The sequence below is a fragment of the Trichechus manatus genome, unplaced genomic scaffold (assembly GCF_000243295.1).
Source record: "Trichechus manatus latirostris isolate Lorelei unplaced genomic scaffold, TriManLat1.0 scaffold00050, whole genome shotgun sequence".
Lineage (NCBI taxonomy): Eukaryota > Metazoa > Chordata > Mammalia > Sirenia > Trichechidae > Trichechus > Trichechus manatus.
The window spans coordinates 2,488,267-2,513,482 of NW_004443986.1; the positions used below are offsets into that span (position 1 = coordinate 2,488,267).

Sequence of the window (25,216 nt, forward strand, 5' to 3'; positions counted from 1 at the left end):
GGTATCTACTGGTGCTATTGAACCTCAAAGAAGAAGAATGCATTGCCCTATAGGAAATTTTAGGGAAAGTTTTCTTAGGAGCCTAAGCCAGATTTGAAGACTAAAGTCATAACTAGACACTGTATCCTCTGCACCTCAAATACCCAAAAGCTCTCTCCTCTAGACTCTTATCACTTACTGCAACTTTACTATATACTATTTTCATTGTCATAATTTTTGGGTTTTTTTTTTTTAATCTTTCTCGAAAAAAATGTCTAGAAGACTAGGAATCCCGCCTTTTATCTCTGTAGAAGTTCTTTAGGACCTACAAGTCTTAATCATAAGAGATTTTCAATAAATATCTTAATATCTGTTGAAAATGACTAATCTTGTCCGTTGGCCTGAAGTCCATGGAAGAATAAGAATTAAAACAAAACTAGAACACAACTGAATAAGTAGACTTTTAAATTTTTTTAATCACCAGATCTATTATCTGTCATTTTCTTATTGTTACTTAGGATCACTTTTAGATCTTAATTGATAAGAAGCAGTGTAGGGGGAATACAAAGAATATAGAGTTTGGTCCATAGTTGCTTCTCTCTGCTATCTTATTATAGCATACTGCATTTTTCTTAAATTCTTGATTTATGGAAGAATTTATGGATATTCTCACTGGAATTCTCAAAGCCCTTTATTTGGTTACATATTTTGGCTTCTTTCCAGATTTATCTGAACAGTAACAAATCGGCGGAAATGTCTTTGAATAGCATTCTTTTACTATCAGGTCACATATATCTCCATTCAGTAACACAGGCAACTGAATTCCTGAGCTGGGCAGTTCAATAATATATTATTTTTTTAAACTCGGATGGGATTAAAGAGAATGATTTTCTATTCAAACAAGGAAAAAGGAAAACTATGAACTTAACAGGGTCTTAAAAACACACATAACATGGGAAAAAAATTCCTCCAAACTATTGAAAAAAAAAATTAGTAACAAGCAGATTTTATCACCTATTTCCTCTTTCTCAAAGGGATGTTTTGTTATCCACTTAGACTGAAGAACTTGCTTTTAACCAAATTAATGGCTTAGATTTAAAGAGCAAGACAGGAGGAAAAACGAAACAAAAAACAAAACAAAAAACCCCACATACCAATAAACCAACCAATTTCAATAGTCCCTTTTATAATGAGGTAGAACAAAGAACATAATGGATAGCTCCAAAATGGCAAAGTTCCAGAAACCTCATTCACTTAATCTACTAGATGCTTTGCCAAACCTTATTCAAATAACCCAATTATTACAGTCTACAGACTAGTGGAAATTCTTACAAAATTGGCCTCCACAAAAAATCTCAAAGGTCACAAAGATCACTAGGCTTGCCTAGTTGAAGCTTTTGCCTCTGGGCTCAGCTGTAATTATGCAAAATGGAAAATGAGGGGATGCATCCAGGTAAAATTTGGATGTAGATTTAAACCAGATATTTTCAACCTTAAGTAAAGAACACTCCCTCCTATTTGTGACACAGTTCCCTGAAAATTGGTCCAGTTTTAAAATAGGTATCAGGAATTCTAGATTTCCAAACTCAGGCTTCCAGTGTGCTGGGTGATCATGAGCCCTTAATCTGTGCATCTGTCTTTTTACAACTGTCATATCAGAGATTGATATAGACATACCTCATAGAAACCCACAAGGATTAATTATGGTAAAACTAGAAGAAAAAAACTGCATTTGACAAGCCAGCCTTCATCTATGCTGTTAAACAGACACAGATGTTTTAGCAACTGTTTAAATTATTTGGTAGCATCCTCACTAAGTAAAGAATTAATTTACATAATGTATTTCAGCTGCAAAGACATTTTTAAAAATAAAGGATTCCAATGTTTCAGATGGGAAGGGGAAAACAAATCTGGCTCCTCTCTGGCCTAGCTCATCAAACTAGGCACCACCATTCACTCAAGAATTTTCCTATCAAGGAAATGTTGGGGAACATATGTGCTTGAGAAAGTCTCACGACTAGAGAAACTTTACAATTCCTCATGCCTGGGCATTTCTCTAGACCTTCCTTTCTCTTGTAAATATCGTGAACGGATTTCAATTTCTCTTTTAACGTCTTGCTATGGTGCTGAGGCACATATGGTTATATGCAACTCTGGTTCTTCAAGAACTCTCCTTCTACTTTTCCATCTTTCACTTTCTATACCCAAGTGTGCCTGATCATCATCGCTTGAGGAAATCGCAACAACTTTAGAGCTCACGGAAGTGGCGCTGACAATATGTGGGGATCAGTATTTGTTGATTTCATTGGCACATGAAGATTCAAGGATGCTCCAGAATATGTGTGTGTTTTGGGGGTGAGGATGAGTGAAAAAAGGAAGACAACAGAAACACCAAAAAGTAACAGGCTTTATTCATTCCCCTTCTCTTGCTCTTAAAGAAAAAATTATATGAGATCTCCATCTTTGAGAGTCATTCTTTAGAAGATCTTAAAATATTATGTTTTATTTTATGAAATTGTATGCCTCTGGATCTAGATGTCAGAGTTTGAATCCCAATTCTCCCAGTTGCTGCTGAATTGATTCTGAAAAAATTATTCAAAATGTCTGTGCCTTGGTTTTTCTCATCTGTTAAATGGTAATAAGAATACTACCTATAACATAAGGTTATTATGGAAAGCAAAAAAAGTTAAGCACATATAAAGCACTAACAGTGTCTGGAACATACTAAATACTATGTGTTAGCTACTTTTATTATCTATTATTTTAAATGCCTATATTTTAATTTAGTATCATTTAATATCCAAGGAAGTTTCACCTCTTTTGAAAACTTTTCTAAAATGTTCATGTCTATTTTTCTTCTCTCATAACAAATGGATATGAAACAAGGCATCCTCAAAACCTTCTAGTGCCTTGGGATTATTGTTCTGACCAATAATTTTCTTTATAGGCATTTTGCTTCAATAGAATGTGTCTCTAAATAAATTCAAGACTTGGGAAGGCAGATAAATAAAACATGTCACAGATGTTCTTTCCTTGGTTAGTAATTGGTATGCAAGAAAAACACTTAAAACTCACTAGCAAACAAAAAACAAACAAACAAAAAACTATGAGCATTCATTTAGCTCACTTGTTTGGGGGAGGTCAGCTGAACTGGGCTGGGTGGCTCTGCTGATCTCAGCTGGGCTTATTCATGCATTTGAAAGTTAGCTATTCTAGGCTTTTGTCTCCTTCTGGGCACAGCCTGGGCATGTTCTTCCCATGGTGGTGGCAGAAAGCAAACAGAAACCAGCAAGAGCTCTTAAGGGCTAGTCTCTGATGTGGCACACTGACACTTCTCACTCTGTTGATCAAAGCAGGTCACATGATAAATACCAAAGTCAAAGGGTGGGCATATATTCATTCCATGGAAGCAGGTGAAAGGAAAGAATATTTATGAACAATAAGTCAACCCATCACACTCATGAAGACATTGTTAAGTGATCACAATACTCTTCTCCATTGTGCCTAACTATAGCTTTTGTATCCTAAGCAGCCGCTATAACTGCTAGGAAACCTGCTAAATATGAGGGGAAGGAAGAAAGAAATATAATTGAGACTTCTAGTTTTGCAAATCTTTAATACTTTTTACAGAATAAACGATCTGGACCCCAAATTCTATTTTGTTATAATATAAAACATCACCTTGTTATTTTTTAAACAATAAATATTTATCTATTCAGTTGTGACTCAGTTTGAAATAAAATAATGTGCAAATGAAGCTGGGTCTTGTATTTAAACATTTACATCCTTATCTCAAACATCTATTTAGATACATACATGTATACTAAATACCAGTGAAATATGCCATTAAATTATTAATATCAATAATTTATTTAGCTACTTAACAATTATTTATTAGAGTGTGTTTTGTAAAGAAAACATATTTAGAATCTTTAGCCGTAGTTTGTCACTTTTAATTTTAAAAATCCATACATTCATCAGTCCTTAAACTGAAAATGTACAAGGACGCATACAAATGTGACAGAGCAAAACACCATCTGTACAGCCACTTCTTGTCCACATATTTTAAACTATACTAACAAAATCTAAAATGATTAATATATTTTCACTCATTCCAATTATTTTCAAATTAAACTTTTAAAATAACTTTAATCTTTCCTTTTCTAAATGGTTTTCTTAACAGTGATTTTAATTAAAATATTATGATTTATGTTTACATGAATCCATAATTAGTTTTAACAATAAAATGAAATGAAATTTAGAGATTTTAATGTAAGAATATTACAATGATTGCTGTATTTATATGTAAAAAAGTAAAAGTTGGTAGTTATAATAAGCTAGTATGGAAAAGAGTTTTCATGTTAAACCAATGCAAAATGATTCAAGTGACAACAATAAAAATGGCTCTGGGCAGAATACAGCGGTCTGACTCTTCCAGTAAATACGTACCTTGCAATAAGTTGTCTTTCAAACTGAGCATTTTTATGAAAAAATACTAATCTTACCAATGTCATTAATCCAGCCATTGATCACACTGTGTTAAATTCCTAAAATAACTAAGTTTAAATTTGATTTAAACTAAGTAGCATAAATTTAGAAAGAAAGCTTGTCTTTCCACAGTATTATCCATAGATAGAAAGCAATTTTACAAACCCAAGCCATAATTATTATTTAATGGATTTTGGAAAATAAAATGAGAAGGACAGTTCTCACTAAAGTAATTAAATTTATCAAAAGCAGTGAAAAAAATGTAACTATAAAGTTGTCTCCAGTCTCTTAACAAACAATGAAAAACTAATTCATCTTTATCTCTGGGCCAGTAATTCTTTCCATTCCCATATTTCCTAGTGACAGTTTCTGTGGGTTAGAAATGTAGCTAGAAAGCTGAAGTTTCATCTGGCCATTGGGAACAGATTGGTCCCTCTCTGTCTATTTTGCCATTGCACATTCAGGGCCTCTACTTATTTTCCACCTTCTCTCTTCTGTACACCGTTTGCCAGGAGTCATTTTTTTACAGGGACACCAGCTTACAATTTATTATCAGGGTTCCTGAGTTTAAGCCCTGCCATTTGCTACAATGTAGCCACATCACTTTGGAAAAGGTAGTTAAGCTCCCTGAGCTCCAATTTCCTCATCTACACAGTCAAGGATATGGGGAGTTTTATATATACAAACTTATATAATTAACATTGTGAATCGCTTTATAAAGTATAATGGACCAATCAAATGCCATTATTATTATATTTCACAGAAAATTCAATATTTTAGTAACAAAACCTAACTGCGCTACATGTTTCCAACTGTCCAGGATTAAGTCATACTAAACTGCTCCAGGACAAATTCTTAACTGGTATAAAACGAAACTTAACCAAACCCATTGCCATTGAGCCGATGCCGACTCATAGTGACCCTATAGGACAGAGCAGAACTTCCCCACAGGATTTCCAAGGAGGAGATAGAGGATTCGAACTGCTGACCTTTTGGTTAGCAGCTGAGTTCTTAACCATTGCACCACCAGGGCTCCTTGACTGGTATAGCACTCCATTATTAAGTTCAAATCTAAATTAACTCAGTCAGCACCCCACAGAATACAGTGATTTTGCTGTGTCATAGATAGATCCAGTTTCCTGCCCTGTACTTAGAAGCACTCATTGTCTCTTTATCCTTGATTACATTTCCCCCTTCTGCCTTTATTAGGCTTTCAAAGTCCTAAAATATTTTCACCTGAAGACTTTAACAGACGAGTGGTGTAGACTTTGTAGGTTGTACCTTTGCACCACACAGCTGGACACCTTAACAGGGAAATAGACTTTCTAATAAAAAAATCCACATATTCCCCATGTATTTTCACCCTCAAGATTATGAATTAACTTATTAATTTATACTTTTTAACAACAAGAAGAGAGTGAGAAAGACAGAGAGACAGAGAGGCGAGCTGAGGAATTTAGATACAAATCTATATTCAAACATCACATTTCATTTCAGAGAAAAAATAGCAGTAATTATTTCAAACCCAGTTTATTCTATTCACTATTAGTTAAGTGTAAAATATAAATTCTCCTACTAAAATAGATGCTTGAGAAATATAGGGTACATCATCCAGCATATTAAGAAATCCCACAAAGCAGATTTCTTATAGTCCATCTTTAACGTTAAACATTTCATGCAACTTTCCATAGTTTCCAAGTAAAGCCTAAGCCCTGGGAGGATTTGCTCCAATTTATTTTTATAAAATACAATGTATATGTAGGGAGTAGAAGACATTGCTCATGCCTGGATGCATGTAACTGTAATACGTAATGTAAGGGAAAAGTCAGTAATATTTAAGATATATGTACAGTGGAAATTTGAAAGAATAAGAACTTGATTTTAAAAGGCAGCAGTTTCTATATCAAAAGAATAATTTAACCCTATGATGCCCAGTGAACTTCCTGCCTTTTAAAAAAGACTAAAAGACTTAGATTGACCAAAATAACTTCACTTTTACGAATAGCTACCTAGTCTTCTTTAAAACTTACTCAGAAAAATCAGAGGCCCTTTAAAATTATGTAAGTCAAAGTTATATCCATAAACCAAAGAAAATATGCAATTTGAAAACAACAGAAAAGCAGAAGGGGATTACACCTCCTTTAAAGATCTAAGGTAACATGAGGCCAATGGTGAAGATATCTGAATCAAAGAGTTGCATTTCTTGTTATCAACTCTTTTTTTTTTTTTTGAGGTATGAAAAATTCCAATATAATACAAAATATCACATGATGAGAGGATGACTTTGGAATTAAGAATAATTCTGAATCTTATCCATTAGCTTCATTCTAGCATGATTTATTAACTAACACAGAGATAAGATAGTAGTTGATGTTTTTAAAATTCTCATTCCTTAGAAGGAAAAGCTTATCCATCATTATTTCTATTTGACCTTTCATGACTTCGTGAAAAGATTCTTTATGTGAAAGCTATTATTTCCCACTTATCTATTCTTTTTTGGTTTCAGGCAATTTATATTTGACATACACAAAAGCAAAATCTTTATTTCACAGATATAAACATTGATCGACTTTTGTAATCTACAAATTATAAGGCATAAAAGACAACTTAAACATTCTACCACATACAAGATGAAAACAAAATAGAGATACTTAGGTAAATGCTTTAAACGTCACAGTAGGTAGTTTTCCCCATGTGCTTCATGCTACCAGTAGCTGACCAACGAGTCCAGAATTTCTTTCTTTGATTAAGGCAGCAATAATGGTGGCACCTTGCCTTAAACTCTCCTGTAGCTTGAGCTCATCCTGAAAAGAAAAAAAAAAAAAAAGGTGAAATAATTATTTTAAAAGAAAAGATGTTATAAATTAAAATTTTTAAGGAGCCACGTTTCAAGGTCCACTTCTTTCTAGATGCCACATGCTGTATAGAACTCAGACTTTAACCACCGACATGGACTCAAAACCAAAACCAAACCCATTGCGTTCAAGTCGATTCCGACTCATAGCAACCCTATAGGACAGAGTAGAACTGCCCCATAGGGTTTCCAAGGAGCACTGGTGGACTGGAACTGTCAGTCTTTTGGTTAGCAACCGAGCTCTTAATTTTTTGTTTTTAATTGTATCCAAAGTGTCCCCAAATGGCATTGATTAATTCCGCTTTGCTAGACCAGGGAAGAATTCTCAGAGACACGTAGACATAACAGGCACTGCATATGAGCATTTACCCTCCAGCGGCAAAGGCATGGAACAGTGTGGTGCATTAAGGAAATCTAGACTGACATGGCCAAAGCACTGTATGTCCTTAGAGAACTTAGTGGCTATGTGGCTGGTAAATAGGAAATGCAGGCAAACGTGTTGGATTGTGTCAATCCATCTTGTTAAGGGTCTTCCTCATTTTTGCTGACCTTATATTTTATGAAGCCCTGGTGGCACAGTGGTTAGGAGCTCAGGCTGCTAACCAAAAGGTTGGCAGTTTGAATCCACCAGCCACTCCTTGGAAACTCTATGGGGCAGTTCTACTCTGGCCTAGGATCGCTATGAGTCGGAACTGACTCGATGGCAATGGGTTTTGGTTATCCTGTGTACCAGCTAATCCCTTTTGCAGAAAAGGTTTTCTGCTCCCTTCCTGGCTTAAAACCTGTTGCCATCGAGTCTGTTCAGACTCATGGCAACCCCATGTGTTACAAAGTTGAACTGCACCATAGGGTTTTCTCGGATGTAATCTTTATGGAAGCAAATTGCCGGGCCTTTCTTCCAAAGTGCTGCTGGGTGGGTTTGAATCTCCAACCTTTAGGTTAGTAGGTGAGTGCAAACCATTTGTGCCACCCAGGGACCTCTTCCTAGCTTGTTATTAGGTGCCATCGAGTTGATTCCGACTCAATGACCCCATGTGGCAGAGGAGAACCGCCCCACAGTGTTTTCTTGGTTGTAGTCTTTACAGAAGCAGATTGCCAGGTCTTTATCCCACAGAGCTGCTGGGTGAGTTCAAACCACCAACCTTTCAGTCAACAGCCAAGTGCTTATTAATCATTGCACCACCCGGGTTTCTTCTTCCTAGCTTAAACCCATTGCTGTTGAGTAGATTCCGACCCATGTGACAGAGTAGAACTTCCCCATAGGGTTTCCAAGGCTGTAATCTTACAGAAGCAGACTGCCACATCTTTCTTCTGCAGAGTGGCTGGTGGGTTTGAACTGCCAACCTTTTGGTTAACAGCTGAGAACTTTAACTACTGTGCCACCAGGACTCCTTCTTCCTAGTTGACCCTAATTATTCTTGTGGTTCAACCCAAATACCTTTGACTCTCACAATCTACCTCCAATCCTCCAATCCAGTTTGGGTGACGTTAACCTATATATTTCCATAGGATGCTTTGAATTACTCTAACATAGTATTTATAACCCTGAATTCTAATAGTTTTTTTTAGCTGACCATCTATTCCAACAGATGATGAGTTTCTTGATACCCAAACTATAGGGTCCAGAAGGAGCAAGATATATTCTGGGAAGAGTGAGTGATGACTGATTGTTACACTAGTATGACAATATGATAAGCTGGACCTTACAAAGGTATTCATGAAAAGTGGGTACCCAAATTTCCACAATACTAAAGAGAGAGAAAAAAAAAAAAACACCAAATTAAACATCAGCAGTTTATTTACTATCTGTAACTCTAATTCTGACAACATGAATTCACAGATTTCAGGCTTATCTTTATTTCAACTCACCATTTATAAAGCAAAAACTGTAAAAACTGCACCTCAGCATTTACAAACCCATGCATAAAAATCAAAAGCATATATAGGGGACATCAGCACAACTTGACCAAGGCCAAGTCATAGAAGCTTCTTAGACACATTCAAACACCTTGAGGGACCAAATTACTGGGGCTGAGGCCTGGGAACCATTGTCTCTGGGGACATCTAGGTCAACTGGCATAACATAGTTCATAAAGAAAATGTTCTACACGTTACTTTGGTGAGTAGCATCTGGGGTATTAAAAGCTTGCAAGTGGCCATCTAAGATACATCTATTGGTTCCATCCAATCTGGAGCAAAGGAAAATGAAGAAAACCAAAGACACAAGGGAAAGATTAGTCCAAAGGACTAAAGGACCACAAGAACCAAAGCCTTCACTAGCCTGAGCCTAGAAGAACTATATGGTGCGCCAGCTACTCCCACTAACAGCACTAACAGGGATCACAATAGGTGGTCCAGGACAGAGCAGGAGAAAAATGCAGAACAAAATTCAAATTCTCAAAATAAGACCAGACTTTCTGGTCTGACAGAGGCTAGAGGAAGCCCCAAGACTATGGTCCCAGGACACCCTAACTCAGAACTGAATCCACTCCCAAAGTCCACATTTCAGACAAAGATTAGACAGGCCTATAAAACAAACAATGTCACACATGAAAAACCTGTCTCTTAGTTCAGTTAAGTATATGAGACCAAATGGGCAACACCTGCCCAAAATCAAAGACAAGAAGGCAGGAAGTGACAGGAAAATTGGACAAATGGACACAGGGAAGGTGGGATAGAAAGGAAAAGGAGAAGAGCACTGACACGACGCAGGGATTGCAACCAATGTCACAAAAGAATTTGTGTATAAAATTTTTTTTTTAAATTGTGCTTTGGGTGAAAGTTTATGGAACAAATTAGTTTCTCATTAAACAGTTAATACACAAATTGTTTTAACTCAGTACTGAGTTAAAGTGATATCTGAGGCCATACTCTCAGGGGTTTCTCCAGTCTCTGTCAGACCAGCAAGCCCAGTCTTTTTTCGTGTGCGTATGAATTTAAATTTTTTTCTACATTTTTCTCCTGCTCTACCCGGGACCCTCTATTTTGAGTCTTGCCAGAGCAGTTGGTGGCAGTAACCAGGCACCAGCTAGATATTCTGGGATCAATCTGGTGGAGGTTGTGGTAGTTGTGGTCCATTAATCCTTTGGACTAATCTAACCCTTGTGTCTTTGGTTTTCTTCATTCTTTGCTCCAGCTGGGATGGGACCAGTAGATGGCATCTTAGATTGCCGCTCACAGGCTTTTAAAACCCCAGACGCAACTCACCACAGTCAGATGTAGAACATTTTCTTTATAGACTATGTTATGCCAATTGAGCTAGATGTCCCCCAAGATCACGGTCCCCAGCCCTCAGCCCAGTAGCTCGGTCCCTCATGGCATTTGGATGTGTCTGTGGAGCTTCTATGACTTTGCTCTGGTCAAGTTGTGCTGACTTCCCCAGTATTGTGCACTGTCTTATCCTTCACCAAGAACCCACTGCGGTTGAGTCCATACCACTTATCTACTAAATAGTTAGTATTCTTATCTTTCCACCCTCTCCTCCCTCCTAGTCATCAAAGATTGTTTCTTTCTGTGTGAAAACATTTTCATGTGTTTTTATAATAGTGGTCTCATACAATATTTGTCCTTTTGTGGTTGATTTACTTCACTTAGCATAATGCCCTCAAGATTCATCCATGTTGTGAGATGTTTCACAGATTCATCATTGTTCTTTATCATTGCATGGTATTCCATTGTGTGTATGTATCACAGTTTATCTACTCATCTGCTGAAGGACACTTAGGTTGTTTCCACCTTTTGGCTATTGTGAATGATGCTGCAATCAATATGGGTGTGCATGTGTATATTCATGTCACAGCTCTTATTTCTCTAGGATATATTCCTAGGAGTGGGATTGCTGGATCATGTGGTATTTCTAACTTTTTAAGGAAGCACCACGTGGTTTTCCAAAGTGGTTGTACCATTTTGCATTGCCACTAGCAGTGCGTAAGAGTTCCAATCTCTCCTCAACCCTTCCAATATTTGTTGTTTTCTGTTTGTTTTTTTATTTGTGCCAGAAGTATTGGGGTGAGATGATATCTCATTGTAGTTTTGATTTTCATTTCTCTAATGGCTAGTGATCACGAGCATTTTCTCATGAGTCTGTTAGCCACCTGAATGTCTTCTTTGGTGAAGTGTCTGTTCATATCCTTTGCTCATTTTTTAACTGCATTATTTGTCTCTTTCTTGTACAGGTGTTGGATTTTCCTATAGATTTTAGAGATTAGAACTTTGTTGCATATGTCATAGCCAAAATTTTTTTCCCAGTCTATAGGTTCTCTTTTTACTTTTTTGGTAAAGTCTTTTGATGAGCATAAATGTTTAATTTTTAGAAGATCCCATTTATCTAGCTTATCTTTGGGTGTTTGTGTATTGTTCACTGTGGTTTGTATACTGTTTATGCTGTATATTAGGGCCCCTAGTGTTGACCCTATTTTTTCTTCCATGATCTTTATAGCTTTGGTTTTATATTTAGGTCTTTGATCCATTTTGAATTGCTTTTTGTGTATGGTGAGAGGTATGGGTCTTGTTCCATTTGTTAACAGATGGACATCCAGTTTTGCCAGCACCATTTGTTAAAAAGACTGTCTTTTCCCCATTTGATGGACTTTGGACCTTTGTCAAAAATCAGGTGGCCATGGGTGGATGGATTTACATCTGGGTTCTCGATTCTGTTCCACTGGTCAATTTATCTGTCATACCAGTACCAGGCTGTTTTGACTACCGTAGCTGTATGGTAGGTTCTGAGGTCAGGTAGTGCATGGCCTCCTACTTTGTTCTACAACAATGCTTTACTTATCTGGGGCCTCTTTCCTTTCCACATAAAGTTCATGATTAGTTTTTCCATCTTGTTAAAGAATGCTGTTGATATTTGGATTGGGATTGCACTGTATTTGTAAATTGCTTTGGATAGAATTGACATTTTCACAATGTTTAGTCTACCTATCCATGAGCATGGTATGTTTTTCCTTTTATGTAGGTCTCTCTTGGTTTCTTGCAGTAGTGTTTTGTAGTTTTCATTGTATAGGCCTTTTACACCCCTGGTTAGATTTATTCCTAAGTATTTTATTTTTTTAGGGGCTATTATAAATGGTGTTGCTTTCCTGATTTCCTTTTCAAAGTTCTCTTTATTTGGTGTATAGGAATCCAGATGATTTTTGTATGTTTATCTTGTATCCTGCTACTCTGCTGAATCTTTCTATCGGTTCCAGTAGTTTTCTTGTGGAGATTTTAGGGTTCTCTATGTATAGTATTGTATCATCTGTGGATAGGGATAGTTTTACTTCTTCCTTACCAATCTGGATGTCCTTTATGTCTGTTTCTTGCCTCATTGCTCTAGCAAAGACCTCCAGCACAATGTTAAATAGGAGTGGTGATAAAGGGCATCCTTGTCTTGTTTCCATTCTCAGGGCTAATGTTTTCAGCCTCTCTCCCTTGGCAATGATATTGGCTGTTGGTTTTATATAGATGCCCTTTATTATGTTGGGGAATTTCCCTTCTATTCCTATCTTATTTAGAGTTTTTATCAGGAATGGACTTTGGACTTTATCGAATGATTTTTCTGTGTCAATTGAGATGATCATGTGAGTCTTTTCTTTTGCTTTATTTATGTGGTGGATTATGTTGATTGATTTTCTAAGGTTGAACCATCCTTGCATGCCTGGTATGAATCACACTTGGTCATGGTGTATTATTTTCTATGGTGCTGAATTCTCTTGGCTAGAACTTTGTTGAGAATTTTTGCATCTATAATCATGAGAGATATTGGTCTATAATTTTCTTTCTTTCTTTCTTTTTTGGTGTTTTGCTTGGTGTTGGTATCAGGGTTATGCTGGCTTCATAGAATGAATTTGGAAGTATCCCATCCTTTTCTATGGTCTGAAATAGTTTGAGTAGTACTGGTGCGAACTCTTCCTGAATTTATCATAGAATTCTCCAGTGAAGCCATCTGGGCCAGGACTTTTTTTTGTTGACAGTTTATTTTTTATTTTTTATTACCTTTTCAGTCTCTTCTCTTGCCATGGGTCTGTTCAGATTTTCAACCTCAGTTTGTGTTAGTTTAGGTAGATAGTGTGTTTTTACCCATTTCCTCTAGGTTTTCAAATTTCTTGGAGTACAGTTTTTCATAGTACTCAGTTATGATCTTTTTATTTCAGTTGGGTCTGTTGTAATGTCCTCCATTTCATTGTTTATTTGGGTTAATTGTGTTCTCTCCTGTTCTTCTTTTTTCAATTTGGCCAATGGTTTTTCGATTTTGTTAATCCTTTCAAAGAATAAAAACTTTTGGTTTTGTTGATTCTTTCTATTGTTTTTCTATTCTTCATTTTATTTATTTCTGCTCTGATCTTTATTATTTTCTTTATTATTATTATATAAATATTATTATTATTTTCTTCTAGTGGTTGTGGGCTTCTTCTGCCATTCCCTTTCTGTTTGTTTGAGTTGCAGGACTAATGTTTTGATTTTGTCCCTTTCTTCTTTTGTGATGTGTGTGCCTAGTGCTATAAACTGACCTCTGGGCCTTGCCTTTGCTTTGTCCCAAAAGTTTCAATATGATGTGTTTTCATTCTCATTTGATTTTAGAAATTTTTTTATTCCATCTTTGATTTCTTCTATTACTCTATGGTTTTCAAGCAAGGAGTTATTCAGTTTCCATGTATTTGATTTTTTTCCCTTGCTCTTCCTGTTATTAATTTCTACTTTTATGGTGTTGTGATCAGAGAAGATGCTTTGTATTTTCTCAGTGTTTTGTATTTTGTTGAGGGTTGCTTTGTGGCCTAAGATGTGGTGTATTCTGGAGAATGTTCCATGTGTGTTGGAAAAGAATGTATACCTTGCTGCTGTTGGGTCAAGTGTTCTATATATATCTATGAGGTTAAGATGGTTGATTGTGGCCTTTGGATCTTCTGTGTCTTTGCTGAGTTTCTTTTTAGATGTTCTGTCCTTTACCCAGAGTGGAAAGTGTTGAAGTCTCCTACTATTATTGTGGAACTGTCTAGCTCTCTTTTCAGTGCTGTTAGACTTGTATGTATTTTGGAGCCCTGTCGTTGGGTGCATAGATATTTATTGTAGTTATGTCACCATGGTGGATTGTCCCTTTAATCATTATATAATGTCCTTCTCTGTCTTTTATGGTGGATTTTGCCTTAAAGTCTACTTTTTCTGGATTAGTATTGCCACTCCTCTTTTTTGGTTGCTGTTTGCTTTATATTTTTTTCATCCTTATGATTTTTAATATATTTATGTCTTTGTGTCTAAGGTGTGTATCTTGTAGACAGCATATTGATGGGTAAAGCTTTTATTCATTCTGTAACTCTCTGTCTCTTTACGAGTGCATTTAAGCCATTTACATTCAGTGTGATTATTGATAGGTGTGAATTTATTGCTGTCATTTCGTAGTGCTTTCTTTTTTGTGTGGTGCTGATGTTTTCTTTGTTCCTCTTACTCTCCTGTGCTGAGTTCCTTTTGTTTCTGAAATTTATTTTCATTTCTTTCATTATCGTAGATTTTGTGTTTACTGAGACTTTGTTTTTCTCCTTTATTTTCATTAGCAGGTTTGTTAGCTTTCTTTGTGGGTACCTCAAAATGTACCCTTCTCTTTCTAAGTTTGATCCAGTCTTTTATTAGTTGATATAGCTTTGACTTCCTCTCTGTTTGAAAGTTCTATAACTACATGGTATATTCCCCCTTTTACTATTCTAACTTTGTCGTCATTTACAGATTGATGTCTCTAGTTCTCTGTTTTGAATCTTTTGTTTTATTTTATCCTTGAGAGTTCATTACCTAGGTCGTATTTGGCTGACACTAATCTGTGTCCTAGATTCAGGTTGTTGTCTGATGTTGTTGGTTCTCTAACTGAAGGACTCCCTTTAATAATTCTTGTAAGTGTGGTTTTGTTTTTACAAATTCCCTTAATTTCTGTTTATCTGAAAACATCCTAATTTTGCCATCATATTTGAGAGAGTTTGCGGTATATATTATTCTCGGTTGGCAATTTTTTCTTCTAAGGTTTTATTTTTATCATCACATTGCCTTCTTGCCTGCATGGTTTCTGTCAAGAAATCAGAGCTTAGTCTTACTGTTTCCCCTTTTTATATGACTTTGTTTTTCTCGGGCTGCTGTCAGGATTCTTTGTCTTTGGTTTTGGTGAGTGTGATTATTTGTCTTGGTGACTGTCTTTTCAGATCTATCCTATATGGGGTTCATTGAGCTTCTTGGATGGTGAGCTTTTCATCTTTCATGATACGAAGGAAGTTTTCTGTCAGCAAATCTTCAATAAGCATCTCTGTGTTTCAATTTTTTTCCCTGTTTTGGACTTCCAATTATGTGCAGAATTTTGCTATTTATTGTATCCACATAGTTCTTAGGTTTTAATTTTCTTCATTCTTTTCTCTGATTTTTCCTCATAGTGGCATCCATGGATTTGTCTTCAATTTTGCTGATTCTGTCCACTATTGTTTCAAATTTGCTTCTAAAACCTTCTATTGAGTTGTCCATTTCTGAACTTTTGTGTTTATCTTTTGGATTTCTAATTGCTGTTTTTGTATTACTTCTAATTGTCTACTTATTTTGACATTATGTTCTTGTATTATTTTCCTGAATTCTTCTATCGCTTTGTCAGTGTTTGTCTTGATTTTGACTATGTTTTTGTTGGTTTTGTCTGTGTTTTACATGATTTTGTCTGCATTTTACTTGATCTCTTTCCTAGTCTTTTGAAGAGCCCTGAATATTAGACTTTTGAATTCCCTATGAGCCAGTTCAGTAACTTTTCTTCTGCCAGAAGGTCAATTTGTGCTTTATTGTGGTTGCTTACTGGAGCAATCTTGTCCTGTTTTTTAGGTTTTGATATTGTCTATTGTCTCCGAGACATTCAGGTATTATTTTCTTTATTTATTGATTATAGGTTTGTTTGTTTCATCCTTCTTTTTTGTACTGTTGGCTTATGCCTGGGCAAGTGGGCTGGGCATGCTTTGTTGTTTGCTTGTCTGTGGGCACAACAGTCCTCATCCTTATCTGGGTGTAAGGCCATTTGCTCAGTACGTGAGAGTCTGGTCTCCTCCTGGAGCTACAACTAGCAAACGTGGTCTTACTTACCCCTGCATGAGTCCCTGCCGTACCTCTATCTCTTATTGGGAATTCTGTGGAGTTGCCTTTCTACGTGAGGGGTTGTTGATTTTATTCCAAGATGGCCACACTGAGTAATGACATTTGGCTGGGAAACTCCACTATGTATCTCTATTCCTTTCCCATTTTCTATCAGTTTCTTCTTCTACTCAGTGACTTTCAATCTAATACTTTATCCCTTCATTTAAGATCCAGGGTTCCAGGATTGATGTCTGTATCTGTTTTACTTTGTTTTTCAAGTATTTGTTGCAGCAGGATGGCTTAGTGCATCTGACTAGTCTGCCATCTTGGCTCTGCCTCTGTGTATAAATTTTTGAATGAGAAACTAATTTGCGCTGTAAACTTTCACGTAAAGCACAATAAATTTTTTTGAAAACTCACCAACTTGTGCAATTTAAATAGAGGTAGTTTATCATATGTAAATTATACCTTAATAAAATTTATTTTCAAAAAAGAAAAAAAATACATTTGCTGAATTTAAGGGAAAACAGAAGACTGTTTATTGATATAAGATATACTAAAACCTGTTTTGTATTATAAATGATTGTCATAACTGTCATCACTTGTTTTACCTCATCTTCCTTTTTACTTCCTAACAATTTAAAATTGTACAGAAAATTTATTTTAAAAATTGCAAACTCTGTCCAATAATGAAACAATAAAATAAAAATACAAATACAACTTCTAGTTGAAAATATAGCTTCACTTTTTTTCTTGGTTAGAACTGTATTATGGGGAAAATAGAAATCAGCCAAAAAAGAAAAAAAAAAAAAACTCTAAAGTAGCCTGGTTTCTTAAAGTACTAGGAGAGAAAATATCAAAGTGTTAACAAATGTTATTCTTGGAAGATAAATTTATGGCAATTTTTATTTTCTTCTTTGAGATTTGCTATATTTTCAAAATTTCCATAATGAACACATTTCATTCTTCTAAGAAGGAAAACAAGTTATTTTTAAATTAAGTTTCAAGATTGTTCAAGTTTAGAGAACTAAGTTTGAGTTGACATCATATAAATCCAAGTGTATCAATAATATAGAACACTGTCAAAATGATCAGGGAATATTTTTCTCCATAAAAATATTTAAAATTTGTACAAAGAAAATGTTTTGTTTGAATATTCTAGCCTATAACGAAGGTTCAAAAAGAATTATGTTAATAATGTACAAAGTCTTAGCTTTCTGCTGACTTAGCAGTTGAGAAAAAATATCATGGAAGTGAAGCTAAAAGTAACAACAAAAAAATTTTACTTAAATTTATTCTGCATGTAACAATTGCTCAATTAAGAACTTCAAGAGTTTCTAAACAGGTGGATTTTAAGCACACCAGTAAGACTGCTGAAAAACATACCAATACAAAATAGCTATTTTAAATTTTCTGTATCCTCAAACCTGTTGCTGTTGAGTCGATTCTGACTCATAGCAACCCTATAGGACCGCCCCATAGGGTTTCCAAGGAGTGGCTGGTGGATTCAAACTGCTGATGTTTTGGTTATCAGCTGAGCTCTTAACCACTGCTCCACCAGGGCTTTGGCAGTTCAAATCCACCAGCTGGTCCTTGGAAACCATATGGGGCTGTTCTACTCTGTCCTATAGGGTCACTATGGGCAGAATCGACTCGACAGCATTGAGGTCTTTTTTTTTTTTCCCCAATACCTTCAAACTGAATTATTCATTATTAGAATTCCCTGTGTGGTTTACCTAGAAGCTTATATTTGTCTATTTCTCTATCACTTGAATTTCAGGATTAGGAGAAACTATGTTTAGATGAAAGATGTGCAAAAGAAAAAGTTCTAATTTTGAGATTGTCTCTTAAATATATAAGTTAATTCTGAACTTTATTATTGTCATTGTTAGATGCTGCCTAGTCAGTTCTGACTCATAACAACATTATGCACAACAGAACGAAACACTGCCCAGTCCCCTCCATCCTCAAAATTATTGCTATATCTGAGCCCATCATTGTAGCCAATGTGCCAATCCATCTCATTGAGAGTCTTCCTCTTTTTTGCTGACCCTCTGCTTTACCAAGCATGATGTCCTTCTCCAGGGACTGGTCCCTCCTGACAACATGTCCAAAATCCATAAGAAGAAGTCTCATCATCCTCCCTTCTAAGGAGTATTCTGGTTGCACTTCTTCCAAGACATATGTGTTCATTCTTCTGGAAGTCCATAGTATACTCAATATTCTTTGCCAACACCATAATTCAACGGCATCAATTCTTCTTTGGTCTTCCTTATTCATTGTCCAGCTTTTGCATGTATATGAGGTGACTGAAAATACTATGGCTGGGGTCAGGCGCACTTTAGTTCTCAAAGTGACATCTTTGCTTTTGAACACTTTAAAGAGGTCTTTTGCAGCAGATTTGCCCAATGCAATATGTCATTGATTTCTTGACTACTGCTTCCATGGGTGTTGATTGTGGATCCAAGTAAATGAAATTCTTAACAACTTCAATATTTTCTCCATTTATCATGATGTTGCTTATTAATCCAGCTGTGAAGATTTTTGTTTTATGTTAAGGTGTAATCCATACCAAAGGCTGTAGTCTTTGATCGTCATCAGTAAGCACCTCAAGTCCTTTTCGTGTTCAGCAAGCAATGTTGTGTCATCTGCATATTGCCGGTTGTTAATGAGTATTTCTCCAGCCCTGATGCTGCATTCTTCTTCATATAGTCCAGCTTCTTGTATTATTTGCTCAGCATACAGACTGAATAAGCATGGTGAAAGGATACAACTCTGACATACACTTTCCTGATTTTAAGCCATGCAGTATCCACTTGTTCTTTTTCAAATGACTGCCTCTTGGTCTATGTATAGGTTCCGCATGAGCACAATTAAATGTTCTGGAATCACCATTCTTTGCAATGTTGTCCATAACTTAATTATTATGGAATTCCAAACTTACTCCCTAGTAATTAAGTTATGCCAAAGGAATTCTGTATTGTCTTAGTGTGTGTGTCTTTTTGTTGTTGTTCATTGTTTATGATGATGTTATCTCTCTTCTTTAATAGAGTCTCAAGAAAAAATTCTTGTGGAACTCTAAGTTCTTGGCAAGCTTTTGGAAAAATATGGAAAATAGGAGACTTACTTCTATCATGGAAAGTGCATGACAGAGGCACTTCCATAATTCATAGCAGTTCTTCTTTTCTCTCCTCCCTACCTCCCACCTCAAATTTCAGAAATGAAGTAAAACCTGCAGGTCCAAAAGTAAATTACTAATAAGTAGAAACTGGCAAATGGTCAACTGGTCAATTTGGTATATACCCCATGTCTTCAACATTCCTTACTTACTATCCCTTTCAATTTTCTTAACTGACAACTTTTGGAGAAACTATTCCCAGTACACTTAAACTTGAAGAGCTTTGTAAAAGGTATATTTTAAACATTAAATTCCATAATTGTACTATGCAGCCCACAATATTTGAAGTAAAGGAGTGAAAACAAATTTATGGTGGGATGTTAGATTCAAATTTACGTGGATTGCACAGAATACTGCCCCAAAGAATAGAGGGAAATGCTATGGCATCATTGTTCTCCGAATCTTTATAGACAACCTGAAAGGAAATGTTTTAGAGATATTTATCCTCCACATGGATAGCTGTTAAAGAATACAATGTACTCTGTTAAAAAGGGAACTATAAAGTTAAAAAAATATATACTTAGGCTTTAGATGTCTCAGGAGATTACACAGCGCTTCTTGAAGTATAAACATTGCATTGTCTTGCCAAATTCCATATCCAATTCCATTTCTATGAGTCACAGAATGGTCTTGAAATTCAGGTCACTTACAGTTTGATGTTAATCATATATTACCATATACTAGATACTTCTGTCCTCCCAGTCCTTCTGCCATCCTTGTTGTGGTGAACTCATGCAAAAAATTATTTTGTAAATGCTAAAAAATTTCAAATACCCTAAATAAGTAAAAATGTACAATGCTGTATAGTTACAGGTATCTATATATATCCAAATCATATATATAAAATTCATCAGTTACAGAATTTAGAAATATTTTAACAGATTTGTTATAGTTATAATACCATTATTAATGTCAAATCAAAATAATTTGAGGTTAAATTTCCTTTCTGTATATATTTTGCTGAGATGGAAAAAAAATATATAATGGTGGCACACTGTCCCCTAGTGGAGATGAAAATAAACATTTGATGTTCCTAAATTTCCAAAACACAAAACTGTCTGCCTGAAAAAAGCACTTCACCTGTTGTAGGGTTGGAGAAAAACAAAATGGTCCTCTCCAAATGAAAAGTATTTTCCTTTTGCTCCTTTGAGTGAAATAACTGTCTCCAGAAAAGCTAAATAATAAAATGCTAGTGAAAATGTAAATAGGTTCATTTACTGACATAGTCATCACATAACTTTTTTACTCTCCTCTATTCTCTGTGCCTTGTATATACCGTAAGTGCTTAATAACTATTTGTAGAGTGAGATAATTAAGAAAAAGGAATTGGTCAATAAGAGCCTGGTGGCACCACTGTTATTATGCTGGTAGGAACAGAGAGTGAAGATAGGAAAGACCCAAACGATGCAATGCTCAGGGCCAGATTGTAGTGGTGTAAGATGTGGGCAGCCAAAAGCATCAGACATCTGGACAGAGGAACAAGCAGTTCATTGTGGTATCAACTGTTTCTAGCTCTGGGTCTTGTCACGCTGTCATACTTTCTTTTCTTAGAATATCATTCGTAATATCAACTCCACAACTTAATACTAAGTTTCAAAAATAATACATTGCAAAAGTAGAACGTCATCCATAATATCAATTCCAAAACTTAATAATAAGTTGCAAAAATCTCATACACACTGTCCCTTTTAATCAGCAAAACTATTTTGATCTGACACAACTCACCCAACAGTGACCACGTCCTGCTAGTTTTCTATTGTGACATCCCTCACCACTCACACTCTAACCACTCTAACTCCTTGCCTGCACCATGCTGAACCTGGAGTCTTGTAGGATGTCCTAACTGGCTACCTCCCTTTACCCTAAGCTATGGTTTTAATCTCACTGGAACAACTATTTTCACTATATTAAATCTACATTTCTTTCAGGAAAATCTTCATCTTAGCACTGAAGATCATCCACAATCAATCTAATCGACATTTCTAACCACAGTTCTTACTCCTTTACTATACGGAATCTATAGTATATACGGTATGTCCATACTGGCATAATCACTGTTATTCCTATACCAGTAAAGTAGTTCCCCTGTAATTGTCTAATTCACACCAATTTTCAAAGAGCAGTTCAATTGTAACCAGGTTGTGATGACTTCCTCTTATGAAGTCATCTATTTTAATGCATATCAATAATTTAGGCTACAAAAGTTTGTCTCATAATTCCTTAGCCAATTCCCTAATTAGGTTTGCAGATGTAGAGGTCTTGTTTTCTCAGCTAAGTTGTAAAATACTAAAAGGAAACTTTCTCATATTATATTCTAACATCAAAGTACTACTTCCATAGTAGGTACTCTTGTAAATATTTACTAACTAATTCTATAAAGATCTGGCTTTCATCATTCAAACATCTTTGAAACATCAAAATGTTTAGATAAAGGATCCATCTTCATAGAAGTAACACCCACGAACCCCTCTCAAAAAAAAAAAAAAAAAAAAAAAAAGGAAGACAAGACTTGTATCTGTACTTAGAAACTGGCAATAATGTGAAAACTAGAAATTTGTGATGCAAGACTCCCATCCTATGAAATAACACCTGACTGGGAGGTAAGTATAGGGGATGTTGATGAATTTACACTAACACATCCAAGTCAGGGGGATAGGGGCAGACAATGAAGCAGACATCCTCCTAGATGTGTAGCTGCAAGAAGCAGAAAAGCTACATACCAGGTGTTGGCGGGCAATGGGTATTGTTTCCAGAACACATATTAAATGGCCAAAAGCAAAACCAAATCTATTGCTGTTGGGTGGATTCTGACTCATGGTGATGCTGTAGGACAGAGTAGAACTGCCCCCATAGGGTTTCCAAGGAGCAGCTGGTGGATTCAAACTGCCAACATTTTGGTTAGCAGCCTGAGCTCTTAACCACTGTGCCACCAGGGCATGAGGGACAAAAAAAAATTCTACAGAAGAGTTTCTTCTCAAGTGGATGGATCAGGTATTAGGAGAATCTCCTAATACTGAAGATTTCTCTTGGAACAGAATGACTGATTAAAAATCTTCCCATAAAATTTAATTTTAAGATTTTAATTATAAACTTACTGCAAGAAAAGAGAACTAAAATGGGACAATTCAAAGATATCTTCTTGATAGGAATATTTAAGGACAGACGGGAAGGGTAGAGAGAGAAAAAAGAAAAGAGAGAAAGAGAGAGAGATAATAAGATTTATTGTTAGTATGTTTTTGATCAGTTACAAAAAAAAAAGGACAGCTGATTAATGATCTTTCAGTTCTTGAATATTGATTAATTGAATAGGTAGTTAATATCCAGAGTCTGAATCTCAAAGTTTCACAGAAAATTTCTTAGCATTGTATTAAAAATTCTTTCTTCCAGGAAGGGTGTTGTGAATTGCAACCCGCAAAAAAAGTTCTGTTCTGAAAACTCCAGTGCTAGTATTTCTTTTTTAGTCTTAGGCAGTAAAAAAACTAGCCTGGCAAAGCTTTCTCCTAGAATGGAAAGCAGAAACAGTTCTTTTGTTTGGAGAAGGCCAAGATGGTAGAATGACTGCCTTATAGAGCTTCTTCCAAATAACGAGGCAGAGAAAAATCAGTAGGTACGTGAAACCATCTTATAGGTCAAAAAGAACTTTCTGGAATCATCAGAATTAAACAGTTCTCTGAAATGGAGCCTTTGAATGAATGGCAAAACATTTTAGAAATTTACTGTTTTTAGTCTCAGAAAGATTCCAGAAGATGCTTCAACCACAGAAGTGGGCACACTTATCAGAAAAGATGTAATGTAGTTACTAAATAAATATTTATTGAATTTAAAACTTAAATGGAGGCTGTGTCCAAGCTAATTTTTCTACAGATACCTGAATTATAAAAATAGAAGACAGACTTGAAAAATGTTTACAACACAAAGAAGATGAAATAATGAAATAAAAAGATGAAATAATGAGAGTAAAGCAAATACATTAATTATAGAATTAAATCATATAAGGGAAGTTAGGGGGAAAATACAATAGAAATTACAGAAATAATTATAGAGATGCAGAAGAAAACCTCCTGCACTGAATAAAGACTGGGGTCTACAGATGGACAGGGATCATTTAGTGCCTTGCAAAATTAATAAAAGAACACAAAAAAAATAGCCATATTCAAACTATATTTTTAAACTTCAAGATAAACATTCAACAGCCTCCAGTAGACAATACAGCTCATTTTAAGCAGATGACAATGACTAACATGTAACTTCTCTGGAAAGCTAAGTATAAGAAGTCAATGGGATCTAAGAGAAAGATTGTTATTTAAGAATCCTGGTTAACTGTCAAGAGAACCAAAAAAGTGATATCAATTTATGCAGCCTTGTGGCAAAGAGCTTAGCTCCTAACCAAAAGGTCAGCAGCTTGAATCTACCAGCTGCTCCTAGGACAGTTCTACTCTGTCTTATAGTCAGAATTGACTCGACAGCAATGGGTTCCTAAAAGAAAAACAAGTATTTAAAAACTTACACTATCCGACTTCCAGCAAACATGGCACTATAGTCAAAAGCACCACGCCATCCCTCCGCAGCAAAGATCCGAAAAACTAAGTCAAACGGAGTCACACGTCAATCCTGAAACCCTAAGCATCAAATGAACACAAAGAATTCAGCCAAGCACCGAATGGAATAAGAAACTGACTGAGAACAGAGAGTGAGGGGAGATACATGCAGAGGTCTCCTATCAGCTACCACAGCATGGATCCGCCATCTTGGACTCCTGTCAGAGATCAGCAAACAGGGGGTATGAGAAAGCAGCTTCATGGAGCTTCCAGCAGGAGACAGAATAACTGGTAACCAGCAATATAGGCTTTCCCACCCCCTAACCCTTCCTCACCCCCACTAAGCCTCCTCTGCTTCTTGCAGCCACAGTCTCTTGGCCAGGAAGCACCACCTTCATACCGGCGTCACTTGGATTCTACCCGCCCACACTGGCCGGCTCCCTGAGTGCCTTTTGTTGGCTGCTGGTGTTGCTTTTTTCCACTCCTTTAGATTTCTTCCTTACCTCTCACCACCTCCCCCTCCTTTCTCTCAAACACCTGGCTCCATGCGCCATCTTTGCTTCTTCCTAAAAGGCTGCAAAACACCGCTCAACTGAAACTGCTTCCCGGCCCGTGCCGCCATGCTGGTGGGACCCCCAGGACTTTTTTGTTTGTTTGTTTGTTTGCTCTGATTTGTTCTGTTTGGATTTGTTTGTTTTCATTTTCTTTTCTCAGCTTGGGAGCTCCTTCTAGCCAGGCAGTACTGCGTGGCTTGGAAGCTACTCCCTTACGCTGCACAGATGCACAGGGCCATCCCTGGAGGCATTTCTTTTTTCTTTTTTTTTCTTTCTTTTTCGTTTTTTTTGACTTGTGGGTTTTTTTGTTTCTTTGTTTTGATTTCTTCTATCTCTTATTCTCTTTTTGTCTTTCTTCATTTCCAGTTTCTCATTTATTCTTTTATTTCTTTTATGCTTTTTCTTTTTTTTTCATTTTTGTTTTTCCCCATTTCTCAGTCTCTCATCTCTCCACTCCAATAGCAAGCTCCCTTAGCACTCTTTTTTGTTTGTGTGTAGGTTTCTAGCTCCTGTTCCTCTCTTCTCTCTCTCATCTTTCCCATACCCATCTTAGCTCCAC

The 25,216-nt window shown here is 36.1% G+C and overlaps 1 protein-coding gene across 1 annotated transcript in view; it reads right to left on the minus strand.

Annotated features, from left to right (window-relative positions):
• Window positions 1–6,681: 6,681 nt before the first annotated feature.
• CRPPA (CDP-L-ribitol pyrophosphorylase A) overlaps window positions 6,682–25,216 on the minus strand; it is a 315,799-nt gene continuing 297,264 nt past the window's right edge. The window contains exon 10 of the mRNA XM_004377417.2: window positions 6,682–7,271. Within this exon, the coding sequence (XP_004377474.1) occupies window positions 7,167–7,271 (105 nt within the window). The 3' untranslated portion in view covers window positions 6,682–7,166. The remainder of the gene's footprint in view (window positions 7,272–25,216) is intronic.